A 20,520-nucleotide genomic window follows, 5' to 3' on the forward strand; every position below is an offset into this window, starting at 1 on the left:
CAGCTACTGAACCCCAGGCTACTGATTTTACTTTCCCTTTCTCTTTTTTCTTTATGAATCTTTTGAGGGTTGTCTTGTCAATATTTCTATCCCATCCAGCTTTTCTTAAGGACTTCTTTCCTTGCATGACCTCAGCGGCTGCACTCTCCATCTCTGCGAGGGGTGTTTGGCCCCAGGTTGTCTTCCTGGTGTAGTTTCTTGGCATGATGGCTTTTATACAATGTTTATGGCATTAAAAATAAAACATATGTAATGTAATATTACACTAGAATATGTTTAAGGCTAAACTTAACTTGTGCTACATGTCTCACTTTACCCCAGAGCATTTGTCTCACTTTACCCCACAGCCATCATTTTAGAAAAAACAACATCTCTTAGCAATTCAGGCTAATCTTCAGATAGCATCAATCACATGGTTTTATATGTTCGAAGTTCATCAACATGTATGATAAAAGTTGTTCTACCTGGATACATTTTTTTGTACACAACAGTTGATTAAGTTCAAAGCAAGAAAATTTACTTACTCACATTACCCCGCTCTCCCCTACCCTTGAATGCACTGATTGTAAATCGCTTTGGATAAAAGCGTCAGCTAAATGAATTGTAATGTAATAGACTATGGCCCACTGTATTGTACTTCTCAGTTTTGACTCTAGGTGGCACCCAACTCACCCCTGACCCGCCAGCTGTACCCTCAGAACGCCGCCACGCCCCCCCGCCCTAAGCGACGCGATTGAGGTGCACTGTCAACAGTCCGCTCCAGGGCAGGGGGGCGTGGCGGCCCAGACCTTCAATTTGTTTATGTATGTGGCCCTCGGGATGAAAAGTTTGGACACCCCTGGTTTAGGGTTTCTTCGGGTTTCTCCCTTTCCATTTTCGTGTTATAGCTTTTTGTGCCTGTAAAGGTTCTGCTAAGTCACAAGACTGAAATCTTTCCCTCATCCATCACAGACAGCTCTGCTCCTGAAGAGCCTCAGGCGCCTTGGTTGCATTCCTGGCTTTTTTTCCTTAACAGTGCCACCAAGTAACGTGGCATGCCTAAAGGCTAGATTGGCTCAAACTGATACAGCAGAATTGATGCCATTGTTACCGAGGCTACAGCAGTGTTTACAGCTGATCGGGAAGCATTCCGGTAAAGGGCTTGACATTTTCCACACATAGATACTTCAAGCTGTTGACCAATCACATAAGAATGATCCAGCTGACCAATCATAGCACACTGGGCTTTATGGGAGACTGGCCAAGTCCTAAATAGAGATTTTGGTTCAAATAGGTGCAGCAGCAGTGTGGGTATGAAAGAAAATATGTTTTTTGGAACACCAAAACATGTAAATCTTTTCTAGTTGAGCCCAAAATTAAAATGATGAACCGTTAAAAAACTAAACATGGGCACTTAAATATCATTAGAAACATCAAAATAAAATCACAGGGGTAACTTTACCTCTACCTTTGCGTTCAGAACTTTCTTCAATCCACTGAACTTTAGGCAGCCCTTTAAGCAGCCCCAGAAGGTAGGGGACGATAGCATCTTTATGCTGCAACAGAATATCAACATACTGTGAATTCACTGTCTGCACAGAAGCACCATGAAGTGAAGCAGTGAGGAGCTGAAATGTTTACCTGCAGGTCTGACTCTACAAGAAAAATGCCCAGTGCAATGACAGCATCTCTCCTCCTCTCGTCCAGCTGGAATACGCCCCTGAAGTCCACAGGGCACATGCATTGTAACTTCTGGACCTATGGGAGGACAACACATGTTTTACTGCTAAGATGTGGTGGCAGCAACAGAGTAACCAACAGTAAGCTACTTGGATAACATGATAGATTCCTTTTAAAGAATTGAATTACCCAAAGGATTGAGGAGACTCATCGTTCATGTCTACTTCCATTAGCAATTATAAAATGGCCTTCAGGAATTGAGCCAAAAACCTGATTTTGCATTGCATCAATGAGCCAAAAACCTGATTCTGCATTGCATCAATAAGCCAAATGGTCTAGGACCAGATGTGCTGAGCTCAAATAGGGATTAAAAAAACATTTAAAAACAGAATGACGCCAAAGTTCCAACATGTATCTTCTGTCGCTAAATGTAGACAGTCTTTTAAACAGATAATGAAGGTCACCGGCAATTAAGGGTATTTTGTTTAGTGTTCTGGTCAAATTTACGGTGGAAAAATAGTAACAACAGGAATTCAAGACAGTGTCAAATCTGATATGGTTGTCAAAGCCAAACAGTAAAATTACAAAATAGGATAATGCCATGGAGTGCCTATTAAATTAAACCTAAAAAATACTTCCAAAAAACAAAACAGCACTGTTTTCAACACAAGTAAATATTTAACAATGTTTTCTTGAGTACCAAAGGCTGTTCTGACATCCACTGTACAAACTGTATGAAGGTTTGTGGTTTCCCTGTTCTGACATTCACAATGACAAACAGTTTGTTAAGTACACCCAGCTTCAACTCACAGTCCAAAACAATAGTCCTGCAATAACTCCTTCCTCTATGAAGGTTATGATGTTCCTTTTTTAGTCAGGTGTTGAGTCAACTTGACCATGATGGACAATTAGTATATGTTTTTGCTGACAATTAATTAAAAAAATAAATAACCAAAGAATTAAGAAGAGGAATAACCAACAGTGTAACCAACGATGACAATTTTGTCGAGAAAGTTGGTTTCTAGCAACACGTCTTATAGTATGTCATACTGCTTTTCAAAGCAAACACATTTCAAAACATCTTAATTACAGAGAAGAAACACTAATGTTGTAGTCTGAACAAACATGGAAATAATCCATTTAGACATTACACAATGGGCTCCCTCCCCACTGTATTATTGCAACCATAGCTCTACCATCATACTTCCTATTTTACATGTTCAGTCTCATTGTGTGTCTCCTCCAATCAGTTCAACTTCTGCCTACTCTTCTGAGGCTTTTCAGAACCTGCCCTGTGGCCTCCCATAATCCCTGACCACAAATCCTAACCACCTGAGTGAGTAACGTAACAAGCCACAGCATTATTCTGACGGATGAAGTCTCAGCAACACTAATTCAATTCTACAACACTCCCCAGCTCATGCATCTGTGGAAATGAACAGACACAAACTCAGTTTTCCATTAGCCACCTGATGCCATCCTGTATAAATGGCTGCAGTCCAAAAGGAAATAAGCAGTCAATGAAAATACATTCATTTTAAAATAGCACTGCAGTGTCTGTTCTAAACCTGCCTGTTTGGAATGGGCTGTTCCCTTGTCCTGTGTCAATGCCCCACATAGCAACTTTCAAATCATGTATTGTCATTAGTGAGACATGTCTACCATATCCTGTCACTTCCCATTGTTTGTGTGCTGGAAGTTGTGTGCAGAGCTGTTTATAAACATCTATGTCACAGAATGAAGTCAGACAACTCTGTGTCCATCCTACCCTGTTTATCTGCGATGAAGAGTTTATATTATTGTTGACTTGAGTGGCTTATATACAAGTTTGATTTATTTACTCAATTGCTTTTTCCCCAAGAGATAACATGTAGGCTATTTCAGAGGTCTGATCTCCAGACACAACTTTTCAAAATAAAACCTCTGTAATTCAGTGGGGAGTCGATTGGGTGAACGGTTCGCAAAGGAAGCGATCCACAGACAGACAGACCGAAGGACAGGCAGACAGATGTTTGTGGAATTAGTGGCTAGATGGGACATAACGTTGCAGCTCTCCTTCCTTTAATATATCAGCTCTTTCACCTACTGGAAGATTAGATGCAGGTTCAAAACAGCTAACACTAGCAGACATTAGCCAGCTCTGAAGTCAGACGCCGCTGGCTCGAGCTCACTGTTTAAAACACTGAAAAACCAAAAGGTAATTCACACAGAGATGAGCGACATGTTGACGGTGTGTTCAGATCCCTGACAAGGAGCACACAGGTAGAAAAGCTCGGTTAAAGCCGGGCCTCGGTGTCACAGACTCTCTGACAGGTATTAGCTCTCCGCTGCTGTAGCTAGCTGTGTCTCCTTGTACTCGCACTGTTACCTTGTCTATCGGTGCCTGCCGGTGAGCCGCCAGAGACCGAGCCAAGGACAGGACGGTGTTGAAGTAAAATCCTCTTCTTCCTCCTCCTCCTCCTCCATCCAGAGACATGGTTCAACGGAGCCTTAGAGCCGCAGCACAAACACACACATCTCCTCTTATTCGTCCCCAGAAGGAGTCTGCACTGACAACTACGGCAAGCGAGGAGTCCAAGCCGCGCCGAGCAAGGTCACGAACCAAAAAAGGCGAACAACAAAAACACTATAATGCCGAACAATAAATAAATATGATAGCAGTGGCGGTTTCTACATGGAATTGCACCCCGGGCGAGACCCCCCACCAAGCGCCCCCCCCCCCCCCTCGAAAAAAATTATCAATGCACACAATTCTGCACAACACAGTATAAGTTACAACATATAAGTGGCAAAAATATATACAATCAGATATAGAAAAAAGTTAACAAGAGCAGAGATGCAATAATATAAATATTAAGAATAATATACAAATAAGAGCAGGGATACAATAATATAAAATATTAAGAATAATTTATAGGTTTTCGATGGCAGGTCAGGGAAGTTCTTAATTTGTTTTTGTTTCTAAGAGTCTTCTTAATTTGTTGTTTCTCATAGAGTTTTCAGACATAAATTACACACTGGTCTCTCCTCATGTCCTACCACATTGACTGTGAACCCAAGAGCAAGACAGGCTTCATCGTACTTTCTTTTCAACTTGGTTTTTGAACACCGTCTCTAGGTCCAACCTTCCTCCTCTGATGTGCGCCGCAGGACGAAGTGCGCCGCACGATGATGTGCGCCGTAAGACGATGTGCGCCGATGTGCGCCCTCCGCAGGATGATGTGCGCAGCAGGATGATGTGCGGTGATGATGTGCGCTGCAGGATGATGTGCGCCGAAGGATGATTTGCACGGCAAGATGATGCGCGCCACACGATGATGTGTGGTGATGATGTGCGGTGATGATGTGCGCCGGATGATGTGTGCCGCAGGATGATGTGCGCCGCAGGATGATGTGCGCTGCATGATGATGTGCGGTGATGATGTGCGCCGCAGGTCGATGTGCGCCGAAGGATGATTTGCACGGCAAGATGATGCGCGCCACACGATGATGTGTGGTGATGATGTGCGGTGATGATGTGCGCCGGATGATGTGCGCCGCAAGATGATGTGCAGTGATGATGTGCGCCGGATGATGTGCGCCGGATGATGTGCGCCGCAGGATGATGTGCGCTGCATGATGATGTGTGCCGCACGATGATGTGCGGTGATGATGTGTGCCGCAGGATGATGTGCGCTGCATGATGATGTGTGCCGCACGATGATGTGCGGTGATGATGTGTGCCGCAGGATGATGTGCGCTGCATGATGATGTGCGGCAGTGACGAAACTTTGATTTCAGAGGTGGGGGGGACACAAATATTTTTCAAAAGGTGGAATATCTATGAGCAACTTATAATTTAATTAATTACAATAATGACGTTGAACTTTGTTGTTGATGTTTGAACTTTGAAAGCTCTGATACAGATTATCATCACCCTAACATTTGTCACAATGTTTAATCTCATAACTAACATGTTTATTCTTTCAACCTCACCTGTGAGCCTCCAGCCTCTTCTCCTCTACCTCCTCCAGCCTCTCCTGCTCTCCCTCCTCCAGCCTCTTCTCCTCCAGCCTCTCCTGCTCTCCCTCCTCCAGCCTCTTCTCCTCCAGCCTCTCCTGCTCGCCCTCCTCCAGCCTCTTCTCCTCTATCTCCTCCAGCCTCTCCTGCTCTCCCTCCTCCAGCCTCTCCTCCTAGATCTCCTTCTGCATCTCTACTATCCGTCACCTGACAAAAATATATTGATGCATGACATGAGCAGTGGGACAGTTTGGGGTGCAACAATCATCAATTTTAGTGATACGGTTATAGAGGAAAAAACTTTTTTTTTCACAATTATTATGAGTATTGATGTATAAAATCACATTTGTAATCCGAGGTTTTATTGTATTTTTCCCTAAATCTTTCATTGTTAGTGTTTTACAACATAACATGTTGCTGCCTTTCAACATAAAAAATAATACATGAAAATAAGTGTATCTCTTTGGCATTAAATATAAGCTTTTTAAAATCCGTTGCATTGTTGAGGCTCTACTGTTATAATAATAATGATAATAATAATAATAACAACAACTAGAACATTTCTAAAGAAATTTTGTCAGGGCCTGGTGGAGCCCACCAATCAGAGCAGAGCAGTCACCCGCAGCGGCTCCTGTGACATTTGACACCGCTGAGAGACAAACCACTGAAACCGAAGCATTTTTGGCCAAACTGTAGTTAGTTAATAAAACCGGCTTCACTGTGAGCATCCTGAGCTCTTCCTGAACGTCTGCATATATATTTTATGTGGCTAAAGTTAGGAAATGGGGTTTTTAGAGCGATTGATAGAAACTGGTACCTCTGCTTTCCTCCAGAAATTTTCGCGCCTTTTTTTAACAACAATACATTTTATTTATCAGCACTTTCAATAAAACTCAAATACACTTTACAAGATTACTGAGAGCTTTGTAATTGGTGAGGAGGATCTTGAAGTGGACGTGCTGCTTTATTGGGAGCCAGTGAAGGTGTCGCAGGATGGTGTAACGCATTTCTTTGAGTAACTTACACTTTGACTTTGAAAGAAGTCTCTTATGTCCACTTTTCTTTTTTTAGACATCCTGGCTGCGCCTAATTACCAAACACACACACACACACCGATTCAAACGTTAATGTAAATGAAACCTCTGATATTACAATCCTTCCAGCTGACGTGGCCCAGGCAAAACAAACGCCCAACTTACAGCGGAAGATTAACACGGCCTCCTCCCCAACTGGCAGACCGGTGTGCGTCCTGGTGCTGTTTATAACCTGATGGAGTGACAGCGGGGACGGCCAATCACACAAGGAATGCAGAGCCAATGGAGGAGCTTGTGGGCAGGTCTAAACGAAAGCAAACTGGCTTCAGCTCGAGCGGCCGTTTCCGCTTGGTCCTAGTGCCTGACGAGTCTCTGTTTACCATAGCGTAACATGGTTTCCGGACGGTGAAAACTGCAGGGGACCAGAACGGCCTTTTGAAAAAGCGCAGGGGACATGTCCCCTGTGTCTCCCCCCCCCAAATTACGTCCGTGATGTGCGGTGATGATGTGCGCCGCAGGTCGATGTGCGCCGAAGGATGATTTGCACGGCAAGATGATACGCGCCACACGATGATGTGTGGTGATGATGTGCGGTGATGATGTGCGCCGGATGATGTGCGCCGCAAGATGATGTGCAGTGATGATGTGCGCCGGATGATGTGCGCCGGATGATGTGCGCCGCAGGATGATGTGCGCTGCATGATGATGTGTGCCGCACGATGATGTGCGGTGATGATGTGCGCCGTAGGATGATGTGCGCCGCAGGCTGATGTGCGCCGAGGGATGATTTGCACGGCAAGATGATGCGCGCCACACGATGATGTGCGCCGCAGGATGATGTGCGCCGCACGATGATGTGTGCCGCAGGATGATGTGCGCCGCAGGTCGATGTGCGCCGAAGGATGATTTGCACGGCAAGATGATGCGCGCCACACGATGATGTGCGCTGCAGGATGAAGTGCGCCGCATGATGATGTGTGGTGATAATGTGCGGTGATGATGTGCGCCGGATGATGTGCGCCGCAGGATGATGTGCGCCGCACGATGATATGCGCCGCACGATGATGTGCAGTGATGATGTGCGCCGGATGATGTGCGCCACAAGATGATGTGCGCCGCAGGATGATGTGCAGTGATGATGTGCGGCGCAGGATGATGTGCGCCGCAGGATGATGTACGCCGCAAGATGATGTGCGCAGAAGGATGATGTGCGCAGAAGGATGATGTGCACCGCACGATGATGTGCAGTGATGATGTGCACCGCAGGATGATGTGCGCCGCAAGATGATGTGCGCCACACGATGATGTGCCGCAGGATGAAGTGCACGGCAGGATGATGTGCGCCGCAAGATGATGTGCGCCACAAGATGATGCGTGCAGAAGGATGATGTGCACCGCACGATGATGTGCTCGGCGGGATGACTTTTTTTTTTAAGTGCTCGTGCCACGTGACTTGAGAAGGTGCCGCCCCGGGCGGCTGCCCGGTTCGCCGGTACCCAAATCCGCCACTTTATGAAAGAGACAGTATCGATCAAGCTGATACAAGTCAAATTAAGTGTCAGTTTCACACAGCTAAATTGTTTTTTGATATGATCTATAAATTGTCTTGCATTTTCTGAATTAACCTTTATTTTATTTTCATTTATTCCTCTTATGTTACATCATTTACAGACATTATTAGTATGTCAATAGTAATCTATAGTCATAACCTTTTTGCTCTATTTGAATACATTCTTTTTCATTTGAACATTTGATAGTTAAACCGTTTTATCTCTTCTCTTTGTCTGCAATTGATCTACAAGCCACTGTGTCAGCAAATTCTCCACATTGTCAATGAGGACATAATTATATCCCTGATACACCTATACAAACAGTTTCCTATCTTTCATCCGTATAAGTATTGTAAATGTATTAAATGAAATAGGTGTTAGGCAAACATTCACCCAAATACAATGAATCTTTAAATATTTTTTAATAAATATTCTAGCAATATAATTTACAACTGAATAAACTTTGGTAGATTCATCTTTATGTGATCACTTAACAGTTTCTCTTCAAACTGACTTTTACACTGAGCTGTAAATAAGTCACTTCATAAAGATTAGAATTAACACTAAGTAATATTAATAATAATGAATACGGTTTAATTGTATATAAAAAGTTTGATAATCTGCACAGCATCATAGTCTCTCTTCCATTCTTGTATGCAAAAACTCAAATCAAGTAACAAGTTATTATAGTAGTAGAAAAGGGGTATTGTAGTAAAAACGAAAACAACCATTGGAAATGTAGTTAAGTATAAACCAGCATGAAGGGGAAATAATTAAATAAAGAACAATTACCACAAAATGTGTACTTCTGTATTGTTGTTGAAATTAACACGACAAATTCAACAGTCAGATACAATGTTTATTTGTGAGCATACATGTCAGAATTCATTAGACCGAAGGCACAAGACCGGGTTTAACTACAGGAAATAATGTAAACTCCAAAGATGTTTAAACATCTGTGACATACAAGAGGCTCCATTTCTGCAAGGCTGGTCTAACATGAAGCTGAAAAAGTAGCTCAAAGTAAACATTGTGTATCCTAAATAAAGACTGTATTATGAGCAAACTAAATTAATTGCACTGCATGTAAACATGCCAGACTCACAAGCTCCAGTCTTTAAAATGGCATTAAATTTCTGACCAGCAGTTGGCACATTGGGTTGTCAGTTAAGGTAAAAGGTAAAGGCAATTCATCTTAAAAAGAAAAAAGAAAGTCTAAAAAATCTTGGAAGGCACTATTAATAGAATTTCTCAAACAGGCATCTATTAAATCATGTATTAAAGGCTATTTGAATTTAGAAGCAGGAATTCATATCAGCAGATAACATTAACATCTCAGACATACTGTGACTCAGATGCTGCCTGGAATGAAACATTTGGCCCTAGTGTAGTGTTTTCACTTGAGTACATTCATAAAAATCTCTGGTGACTAAGTACATACAACATTTAATCATTCTTAATCTCAAAAGATCATGAATCATACAATACATAGGCACTTGTTATAGTATCAATCTAGTAAGTTAATTGATTAAAACATTTCTGCAACTTCAAAGTGAAACACATCTTTATATCACCTTAACGGCTGTTTGGTGGAAACGTGCATTTCTAAATGTTAACTACATCTTTCTGGATCCTACAATGTTAAAAACTGTGACTTAAGGCATTGAGTACCTTAGCCTCTGCAGCAGTGATATCTGGAGATGAATTATTCAGATCAGCTTTTGAATTAATGGTGGTTTTGAACAGCCTTTTGAAAATAGGAAAAATCTAAATACTTGCATATGAATCTCTAATTTTCAAGCAAAATTTCCTTGTCTATAGTGTCTGAATCACATTATGTCAGGTCGCTTTTTTGTTCCCATTAACCTTTTTGTCTATTCAAGCGGATCTAAACAAATGCCCCTTTCCTTTCCCTGAGCTCGTAAGGAACTTTACCCTTCTGGAATTTAAGATAAATGAGGAAGTGGGAGTGGTGGTTCTGCAATCTGGAGCATATTTCATGCAGATAATACTTCCACTTAACTGTGTTATAAATAAAATCAAGAATACACCATCCCTTTCTTTCTGAAAATCACTCGGAGGTAGAGATTAGAACCTAGAAGCAGTGTTATAGGAGATTGTTTTGGGACTTGGCCTGGTTTATAATATGGATGGCCTGTCCTAACACTTCTGCTTGTGTAGCAGGGCGTACGTCTCAGTCCGTCTTCCAAACTTTGTTCAGGACCTTTACGACTTCCTCATAGATTATGAAGACTATGGCCACATCCATACACACCCGACCAAGCCGAGGGACAGTGCCTTTGTAGAACCTGAATGGAATACACACAGAGAGAGTGAATACTCAATAAATGTTGACTAAATGTAAATACATCCAATGGGTTAGCAACTTACCAAAGTTTATATATTAGTGCATTATCACAGAAAGCCTGCTACCATTCCAGGAAAACCACCACTACTATTAATACGAATACTACTTATAATAATAAAAACATTCTTATCATTTGAAAACATCCCAAATAGTAGCAAAACCTCACGGCAGACATAATGAGTCATGACAACAAAACCCATGTATTACATTTAAAAGAAAAGGTAAATTCATTATATGGCCAAGTGAAGGGAGAAGTGGGCCCAGGACAGTACCATGAGGTACTCCAAAAAAGTGGTAACCAAAAGATGACTTCTCGTCAGGGTGGAGAAGCACTAAATTGATACTCAACTTGATAAATAAGTCTCAATATAATGTTTTTTTTTAATGTTTAACATCATCTTTTGTTCCAGTAAAAACAACTAGCGAGAAAAATCAATAACCCCATTGTTGTGTATCTTGCTACTGTCAGATTCTGATATTGATTAGCTTAACGCATATACTTACTGCTAGGTATATATAAGTTAAAAATAGTCAATAATTAGATTTTTTTTTATAAGATAGGTACGCAGCAGCAGATTTTATAGTCTTACAATTCTAAAATATCTTTTATGAGCCATTATTGGTTGATATTTGGGCCGAGCCAACTTATTGATTTAGCTCTATGTGGAAAGATTTGCACTCTATATCTGTCATAAGCACTTTTTAGGCTCAGTCATTAACAAGTGATTAAACGTTTTTAAAATACATATTCTTCCTGGAGTTGGAGCTGGGATTTCTGTCTGAGCTTCTCATCTAACTCTCAGCAAGAGATCAAATCGGTGTATTTCCCAAAATGGCTGAATTATTCCTTTGATTTATACTCTTCAGAATAATTGCAGTTACGTTCTGGTTCACTAGTTACCTGCCATACACAGAGTTCAACTTACTGCTGGATTATCAATGTGTAAAGAGTGTGAATACTTTATAGTATCCAAGTGCTAAAAACAGGTCAACTGGACTAGGTTGAGTTTCTTGAAGACGTTTCACCTCTCATCCAAGAGGGTTCTTTTCAAGTTTATAGTATGAGGTCAATCCAAATTACTGAATTAATTATTATCAGGGAGCTTCCTGAGGCATCGGAAAAAAATCACTTCCAACTACAGAACCAAAATTCAACATGCAGACTGTATTTCTCCATAAATGATAACCATATTAACTTACGCCTTTGGTCCCTCATGCTTCATGATCTTGACGGCACAGTCCATTGTGCTTTTGTACTTGTGAGCCTCAAGACCCTGTTGATAGATGCACATACATAGGTTAGTCGCTACGCCAAGGGTAGAACTATGAGATTATAGAAATTGAACGTGTTCTTCCACCAACCTGCATTCTGGTTTTGATAACATCCAGAGGAGTGTTTCCAAACACACTGGCGGCACCGGCAAAAGCTCCAAACGATCCAGTTATCAAGGGGTTAATGGCTTTGTTGGGGTCATCACCTTTGGAGTTAATGAAAAGTAAAAGATTATTCTTTGATTACATTATTTGGTTATATGTGTTGATAAAGATAAGAAACAATTGATTCACTCACGCACCTTTGTACCAGTTCCTCAGTGAAGTCATGACATAGAAGCGGATGGCCTGGTTGGAGCCTTGCTTCAGCACAGTGGCTGTTAGGCCCTGATAAGTCCCCCTCAGTCCTGTACATACAACAGTATCATCAGTACTCTATCAAATGCATAGCTATTTTTTAGAATCAGTTACGAGGTCTTAAATTAAAGAACTATTCATATGTAATGAGACTAATGAAAAGCACAGAACATTATTCTTTAAATAATGGAGTTGAGGACTAAAATAACTTGACAAGTAATTTTCTTTATTTCTGTAAAATGTAGTGGAGATGGAACAGTAGGTGGCACTATAATGCAACTGATAAAAATTAAAAAGCCTTCCTCACCTTCGGTTCGAATAATCTCCCTCACACCATGGAAAAATCCCTTGTACTTTGGGTTTGCTGATGTCTGGTCATGGATGAATTTGACCTAAAATGACACCACAAAAGTTATTAAATCATTCTGAAGGGAAAAAATTCAGAGCAGAAAACAAAAAATGGCTCTTAAAACCTGTAACTTGGCCATTGTATATACATGGTATTAGAAATGTTAAAATCCACATTAGATATATTTAGTTTTCATGGACATCAAATGGTTAAGTAATTTTTTTTTTACCTTAACTGTCTCCATTGGACAGACAACCAACACGGCTTCTGCAACTCCAGCTCCAAGGCCACAGAGGAATCCCCGCTTACTGTCTAGTTTACCGCTCTCATCACGCATCTTATTACTAAGGAACTCAAACACCCCAAATCTGTAGAAAATAAGAAACAATAAAAACATGATTCAAAACCAAAAGTACAAAATAACATGTACCAGCTTCTAGAAGCATATTCTTAATAAAGGATCTATAATTTGTAGTAGTTTTAATAAAGCATTTAATCATTTAATTTTAGATCCGATTTAAGACATTACGGAGTGTTATAGTTGTGTTACCATGTTGTGAAAATTGGCTGGACTGTGACTTGAAATTAACACATACCACTGCAGACTGGATAAAATATCTGAAAGCATTAGCATTTATTAATGTATCAACTACCAACTTTTTTTAATCATCAAATAATCTGTCTTTTTCTTTAAGTAAATCTTTGTGTAGAAAATTGGACAGAAAATGTCAAAGCTGTGACAATCCAAAATGCAAACATATGGTGATACAATACAGAAAAGCAGCAGTTCTTTTCCTTTGAGAAGCTCGAGCAAGAAAATGAAAAACAGTAAAAACAATTAATCAGTTCTGAAAATTAAATTTGAAAAGGTACATTTTTCTGTCAATCTCTGCTCAACAACTTGAAAATGTTTCAATTGGGATGATTATTTCCAAAGTGTGCAAAAGTACAAATAGTGAAATGATGCATTACATATCTAGCATCCACACCTGATGTCAAAATGAGGTATAATCGAAGTACATTATTTATAAGATGCACGGCTGATCTCCTTATGAGGTGTTTGTTTGTGCCTGCACATGTTTGTAAGGTTGTGTGGTTGCAGTACCTTACAGCTGCTTTAGGTATAGAGCCGTACACCAGAGAGCTTAGACCTCTGTACAGACCCCTCACCCCATGACCGTCCACTGTCTGCTTCACACAGTCCCCTGTCGGAGAAAGAGAGGACAGGGGAGACGGGACATAAACAAAAGAGGAAACAGGTAAGAGGAAAAAAAGAGAAGAGACAAGCTACAAAGACAAAAACCCGGATTTCCTGTATGGATATCAAAAAACTCCCACACTACTGCCAAGAAAAGCCCACACAGTGAAAATAGATGAGAGTAGATGAGAAGACTGATACACGTCTGGGATCTGTTTGTTAGAGGTGAGCTTAGCATAGCATAAAGGCTGGAAGCATGTGGAAACAGCAAGCCATGTGCAGTCTATGAGGTCCATGAGGACACCAAATTTCCAGCAGAGACTCCACACATTCACTACACCTTCTAAGAAGTATTCCACAACATGATGCCTCATAAAACAGCAAATTAACATTTTATTATTACTTTTTTTGGTAGAAATTAAAGATGCTGCTAGTATCTCTCTGTTTCCTTGCTTCTTGTCTTTAGCCCAATGCTGCCTTCAAATAGAATGTGTGAGCTTTTAGTTACGATGTGGGGAGTTGTACACTGTGCTTGGCACAGACTCACAAGCCAGCAGTTGAGTAACGTCATTACTTATTTAGCAACGTGTATTATCCATTATACTCTTGAACTCCAATATTCCCTGATTGTGTATAAACCACAGAAAGGGGGCATTCCCCCATTGAAGGCAGCACAAACTAACTTTCTCCCGGCAGTTCCTTTAAGGACATATTGTCCCCATGAATGACAACTCCATATTAACAAGATATAAGCACATTCTGCTAGTGTACTGTGGTTTCCCGTATTGTTCTATTTCTATGTTTCTCTATTATAAAATCACCAATATTACCATCACATGCGATAATAGTGAGGAAATCTACTTCAGAAAATAAATAACAAACTCACCTATGCCTTTATATTTGGGAGGATTTGCCTTTTCATCAAGCTGCAGCTGTGTTTTCACGTACTCTGTTGGAAAGGTGATGCAGATCTCAATGCCTCCTGCAATCCCACCTGAAATAACAGAAAAGAAAAAGAAAAAATCATTCAGCATAGATCGTTTAAAAGACAAAAAAAAAAACATTCAGCAACATATCAGTTTTAACAAACGTCTTAAGAAACACTGTCAAACCCACACAAGCATTCATGTGAAAACTGCATCAACACACTGAACCACTAAGACTATTATTTATTCAGTTTAAATTGCTGTGTTCCCGTTATACAATTATATATGTTTACATTTTTCTTCCAAGTTAAAGTATGATTTTCTAATTGACTGTCTGAAATGTTTTTAAGGTTTTACATCCGATAATAAAAAGACGCAACACAACATTTCTGTTGAAAGAAATAAATCTTTAAAAACGTTATTAAATTAACTTTATACATAAACCTTTAAAGTTGATTAGAGCTTAGATTTTACTTTATAAGCTGTCACAGAGGTGCACATTAGTAGCCACCAGAGGATGTATAAATACAATATGACTGATGCATGTCTGCTCCACAGTGTTGCAGCTGCAGCGCAAACACACCAGCTCCACCTTAAAACCCTGGCTGTCACACATCTGCCGTTCAACAGCGAACTCTCATCCCTGCAGCTGATTGGCTCGGCTGATCGAAGCATGATTCTGCCCACAGAAACTCCCCTTGGCCCTGACTCGCCTCAAGGGGGTGTGTAGGCTCCAGAGAACATAGTGTTCGCCACATCACCCTATAACAACACATGGCAGCCGGTCGGATGATGGTCTGATCCCCCGGATGTGTGACAAGTGGTTGGTTTGCAGAGGGAATGGGGAGTAGTCCTATTAGTATGCATCTAAAAGACGTCTGTGCTCAATGAACCTGGCTATCCAGGCCCTGACTAACAAGTTCATGTTGTAATAAGAACGTACATTTATGCAGAAGTGTTAAAGACTTTAGATGATTACGTTTCTAACATTTATGCAAGCTTGAATTCATTCTCACGCACTTTATAAAGGGCTCTCTGTTGATGTCTTTCACATGCACTCTGTCCACTAAACAATGTCATGCAGAGAAGTCCAACACACCCCTGGTGGCAGCCCGCATTCGGACATGCAGGTCAGGCTGGTCGTGCACGTGCAAGCACAAGGTTACAAGCTGGGCCCCTCGACCGAGGTTCTAGAAGTGCTGGTTATGACACACTCCAGCTTTCGATCGGTTAGAGACCGGGTTTACAGCTGGGGTTACGAATTAAACATGAATCAAAAACACAGTCCACACAATCATTATCTGCAAACACTCCTCCATTCAGTACCTGCATTACAGCCACGTGTTCTGGAAAAAGATATGGAACCAGTTTAACAAGTCCGACATGTAGGTACACTTAAACAGGTATTCTGAGAGGGAATGTGGAAAGACGGATTGACTGTCAGTGTTTATCTACTACTTTATCTGTCTTTTTTTAAAGAGAAACACAAAAGGTAGGTCAAAGTTGAACTTCTTCAGGGAAAGCTACATTACACATGGCCGTATGCACAGTCTAATGTCAATGCACTTTTCCTGCGGTGACGAGTGTAATGGCGTATTAACATGCTGCTCACGTTTCTTGCATTTCCTGAGATGGGAAGTCGTTCGTCCCACTTTGTTGAGCTCATGTGCTCTCAAGTGGGAGAGAGAAGTCAAGATGGACACTACTGAAGAGATTGTGTAGTATTTTGTCTATGAGAGGATTGATAACAATTCAAATATGGCCTTATTTTACTTAAGCTACTTTCAGACATGAAGAGGCCTTTGCATGAACTTTTGAAGTCTGAAAGTTGACAATTATCCTGTCACCCCATAACTGCACGTCAATTGTTTACAATGAGAAAGACCTGTGTTTGACACAGCTTTATCAAACATGTATTTAACTTTCAAACAATCACAACAGGACAGACGCCTGCCATGAAATAACCTTTCATTTATGGCCTGAAATGAAAAAGAAGTGAAGTGAAATTGGGAGGAATTATGCTTGCAATTGCTATGCACTAAATAAAGCCTGTAATTTCCCCACAAGCTTCATTTTACGCAGTTTTTCTCATGATGCACTTTTTAAAGGAGCACTTTGACATTTTGGGAAACATTCTCGTTACCTTGCTTCAGACAGGGCCAGGCTAGCTGTTAAACAAAGGAAACCCGTACTGTAAATAAAAATGACTCCCACTATAATATCTATGATTCTGTGGGGATTAGTGGTGTCATTAAGCTTTGGCATGTGATCCAGCTACTCTCTTGTGACTTGCTCGTAGCTGCCTTGTCATCCTATTAGCCCACACCATGACTACAGAGAGCTGTAGTCATGTAATCATAAGATTGTGGTTTGCATTTCAGGCTTACCACACATATGATTACACTAGAGATAGCATGGGAAATCATCTTGAATTTCTCTCTCTACAAACGCTCCATAGCTGAGCTTTTCAAAGGCGTGTGGTAACCCAGGTGAATGAGTGTAGGAGCTGACAGAGCAATGTGCTTTGTCATCGTGGCTCAGGATTCATGACCCGGGCCTCTGAGCACACACACTGAGAGGGCAGGAGTTCAATAAAAAACAAACTGCTCCCAGTGATATATATGTAAAAGTACAGTTAACACATTTCTTTATGTTCAAGGATGAAAACCTAGTAGATTCAGCCATAGGGTTCTCTCTCTCTCTTTCTAATGGTGATGCAATATTATCACCAATGATTGTCCTGTAGTACATGCAGAGCTCTGTCACTGATTGACTAATGAGACCGTCTGGCAATCAGAGTTAATCTCTATCAGGCTTCTTTGGAAAGAGGTCTGGGCTAAAGTCTACAAGTTCCAGGAGCTACAAGACTCTCCGCCCTCCAGTCCCAAAACAAAATGTTACTGCAGTAAACTGAGATGATCTGTCCTGGCAGGCTTAGCAGGACTAATGGATGAAGAGACTTGTTGTTCATTCATGAATCTAGTATCAAATTAAAGGGTTTTCTGTGGTGCAAATAGATTTTGTTAACCAAGTTAAACTTAGTCAAACTCAAAGAATGCAGTTAAATCCCTTTCTCACAGATATACCCGCCAAAGTATGCAAGATATGAGTGAAATACATTACGGAGGAAACTAAGAATTATTTACCCAGTTCCTTTGTTTATTTATATAACATTTGCTCACTCTGGCCCAGATATAGATAACAATAACAATAATTCCAAAGGACAACATTAAATAATCATTTAACAGATGAACTGGACCAGGATATATAGCAGAATGGAAGTAAGTATCGCCCATTAAAAAGTTAATCAATTTAAGATACATTTAATAAATGTGCATAACATCAGGTATCGGCACATGGTACTGGACCTTTTAAGAGTTTAAATGTTCTAAAAACACATACAAAAAACACTTTATGAGTAACTTTGCAGATTTTTGTGGCAGATAGTTTAAACTTTTTTAAATGAAAAGAAAAGCTTTTAAAATGATACTGAAATCGATGTCTCTCTTGAGGACACAGGTCAGTGGTTCAGTGTGTAGAATATAGTGAGATGTAGTGGTGAAGGTGCATGTTGCCGCTGGATACCCCTCACCTCACCATCCCCTTCCTTACAGGACAGAGAACCTGTGGCAGCCTTCAGCTGTCAAGTGATGTTTAGTTTGTCCAGTTTGGACGACTGTTAAAAACATGGCGGCCTCCGTAGAGAGGAACCGCTCCCATAAATATATAAGTATTTGAATATAAAGGGCCCATTCTAGGGTAAAGAAAACAACAATTCATATAACTTAGATGAAACACACTAGTGGAAACATCGCTAGGATTCTTATATTTTCAATTTCTGCCAATAGATCCTTTTCACCTGAATCTTACACACTGGACCTTTAAAGCCCTGGAGACGCCCTGCCTTTCAAACATCATGGTGAACTACACGTCTCTCTCCTGCCTGCGGGGCACATTCCTCTCATATGCCTTTCAGATCAGAGTGACACCGAGGCACAGAGCTGCAGCTGAGGCCTGTGGTCACATCTGTAGACACAGGTTCAGCCTTTCGCATGGACACACACAGATTAACAGCTGCTCCTGCAAGGAAAACACACCAACACAAACGCGCAGAGAAACTTTGTTACCTGCCATAATAGCTTTTCCAGGGTGGGTGAACTTGGCGTTGCTCGCCGGGGCTGCAGCCGCCAAACACCGGGGTCTGTGGAACGGGCTCACGAAGCCTGGTTGTCCCGACATGACTGCGAAACGCTGGACAAACTTTTGTTGTCAACACGGATGTGCTTGGTGTCCAAGGAGCCGCTCAGCCTTCAAGCGCTCCTCATGCAGTCCGGTTACGGGCGCCTCGAAGCGGACACTGGGCGAGCAGAGAGGCGGCGCTGACCATTGGACTCTCAGCGCTGATCTGTTGTTGAGTGTACTTTTGACAGTTATCACCACAGTGCAAACACACGCGCACGCACTGGCTGATAGCGTCGAGTCAGTGTTCATTCGGGGCGGAGCACAGCGCGACACTGACCCACCCCCACCTCCGCCAACCCGACATGGAGGGCGCCATGTTTGTCACCAATTTAAGGAGGACCGGTAACTCTGCTCTGGTCGCCGAAAAACTCCTGCAACACGTTTGCTGTGGGTCCCCTCTCCACTGCACTGACAAGCCCCTATAAGTAACTTTAATAGGAAGTATACATTCAATTAAAAAGGTACATTTACTTCATGCTACTTTCTGACTCAAGTATGTGGTCCATTATGTGTAGTCAACCATAGTTATTTCACAAATTAAAGGTCCAGTGTGTAAGATTTATGCATCTATCGGCAGAAATTAAATATCAAAAAATCCTAGTGATGTTTTCACGAGTGTGTTTCATCGAAATTGTTCACATTTTAGTTTTCTTGACACTAGAATTGGCCCTTTATATTTGGGAGCGGGTCCTTTATACGGAGGCCGCCATGTTTTTCTTTTAGTACCTCAGACCGGACAAAATAAACACCTTTTGAGTTTTTATGACAACTGAAGGCTACCAATGATGTTTGGAGGGGGAGGGTGAGATGATGGGTATTTAGCTGCAACATACAACTTCACCACTAAGTGTCACTAAATTAAGATTGAAATTTTACATAAAAAATACATTTATGAGCTTAAATGCAGCATACTGTTGAGGGGCCCACTATCTAGGTTATCCATTCGACAATCTAAGTACTTTACGCTAGCTCTAATAAAAGCAGGTCTTGAATATTACTCAAAAAAGATTGTTGTTAAATTAGTGCATAACTTTTAATATTTCAGGTACAATTTGCTGGTTATACTTAGGTATTTAAACTTAAGATGACTATTAAATGGCTTTTGGTCATGCAGGCCTTTTCCATTATATATATGTAGCGGGTCAGTTCTTAATAAAGTTTTATACTTTTAGCAGTGTCATTTTCCCCGCTCTGGATGTGTTAATTAACCTGACAGGACGGCAACTCCTATAGGCTGCAGGGAGGCGGAGGAGTTTATTTAGGGACACCTTAGCACTCTCTCTCTCTCTCTCTCTCTCCCCACTGCCGGTCCTGTGGGTGTGTGCGGAAGTTTAGCGTGAGCGCAGCACGTGTGGTCGCAATTGTTTGTCGTAAGCCCAGCGTGAAGCTGTGTCTGTGTGCGACTGTGTCGGCGTCACCGTGGATGCACGCTGTCCCTGCTTTATTTTAATGAATTAAAGGGCTGCCTCCAGCTAAATAGTTACGGTCACTGTTTTTTTCCCACTTTAGATTTCATTTAGATTATTTGGTTTGATTATTTGTTTCTTTGTGTTTTGTTTTGTTCTA

General features: G+C 41.2%; 2 protein-coding genes across 8 annotated transcripts in view; both read right to left on the bottom strand.

Annotated features, from left to right (window-relative positions):
* Positions 1-7,116, bottom strand: part of pi4kaa (phosphatidylinositol 4-kinase, catalytic, alpha a) — a 32,511-nt gene extending 25,395 nt beyond the window's left edge. For 2 of the 7 annotated variants that reach the window (XM_053410945.1, XM_053410939.1), the window contains exons 1-6: positions 6,858-7,115; positions 6,683-6,744; positions 5,635-5,865; positions 4,028-4,215; positions 1,621-1,737; positions 1,442-1,535 (exon numbers count right to left, since the gene is read on the bottom strand). In XM_053410945.1, the coding sequence (XP_053266920.1) occupies positions 1,442-1,535; positions 1,621-1,737; positions 4,028-4,135 (319 nt within the window). In that variant the 5' untranslated portion in view covers positions 4,136-4,215; positions 5,635-5,865; positions 6,683-6,744; positions 6,858-7,115. Of the gene's footprint in view, positions 1-1,441; positions 1,536-1,620; positions 1,738-4,027; positions 4,216-5,634; positions 5,866-6,682; positions 6,745-6,771 lie in introns of all 7 variants that reach the window. The other 5 variants (XM_053410943.1, XM_053410944.1, XM_053410946.1 and 2 more) reach the window with 5 other exon arrangements.
* Positions 7,117-9,080: 1,964 nt separating this feature from the next.
* On the bottom strand, positions 9,081-19,173 carry slc25a1b (slc25a1 solute carrier family 25 member 1b). Its single transcript, XM_053411227.1, has 9 exons — positions 18,840-19,173; positions 14,673-14,780; positions 13,694-13,793; positions 12,818-12,956; positions 12,547-12,631; positions 12,185-12,289; positions 11,973-12,088; positions 11,811-11,884; positions 9,081-10,551 (listed from the first exon to the last, which is right to left on the bottom strand). The coding sequence occupies exons 1-9, from the start codon at positions 18,949-18,951 to the stop codon at positions 10,437-10,439; spliced, it is 954 nt and encodes a 317-aa protein (XP_053267202.1). The 5' UTR covers positions 18,952-19,173; the 3' UTR covers positions 9,081-10,436.
* Between the last annotated feature and the right edge of the window lie 1,347 nt (positions 19,174-20,520).

The sequence above is a fragment of the Pleuronectes platessa genome, chromosome 19 (assembly GCF_947347685.1).
Source record: "Pleuronectes platessa chromosome 19, fPlePla1.1, whole genome shotgun sequence".
Classification (NCBI taxonomy): Eukaryota; Metazoa; Chordata; class Actinopteri; order Pleuronectiformes; family Pleuronectidae; genus Pleuronectes; species Pleuronectes platessa.

What these genes read in the sequence shown, in the direction of transcription:
- slc25a1b (XM_053411227.1), bottom strand. Translation starts at nt 18,951, where the DNA reads ATGTCGGGACAACCAGGCTTCGTGAGCCCGTTCCACAGACCCCGGTGT. An exon ending in GGAGATTATTCGAACCGAAG is followed by an intron (nt 12,290 to 12,546) that starts GTGAGGAAGGCT and finishes TTGTATGTACAG; the next exon opens with GACTGAGGGGGACTTATCAG. An exon ending in AAGCATGAGGGACCAAAGGC is followed by an intron (nt 10,552 to 11,810) that starts GTAAGTTAATAT and finishes TATTCCATTCAG; the next exon opens with GTTCTACAAAGGCACTGTCC.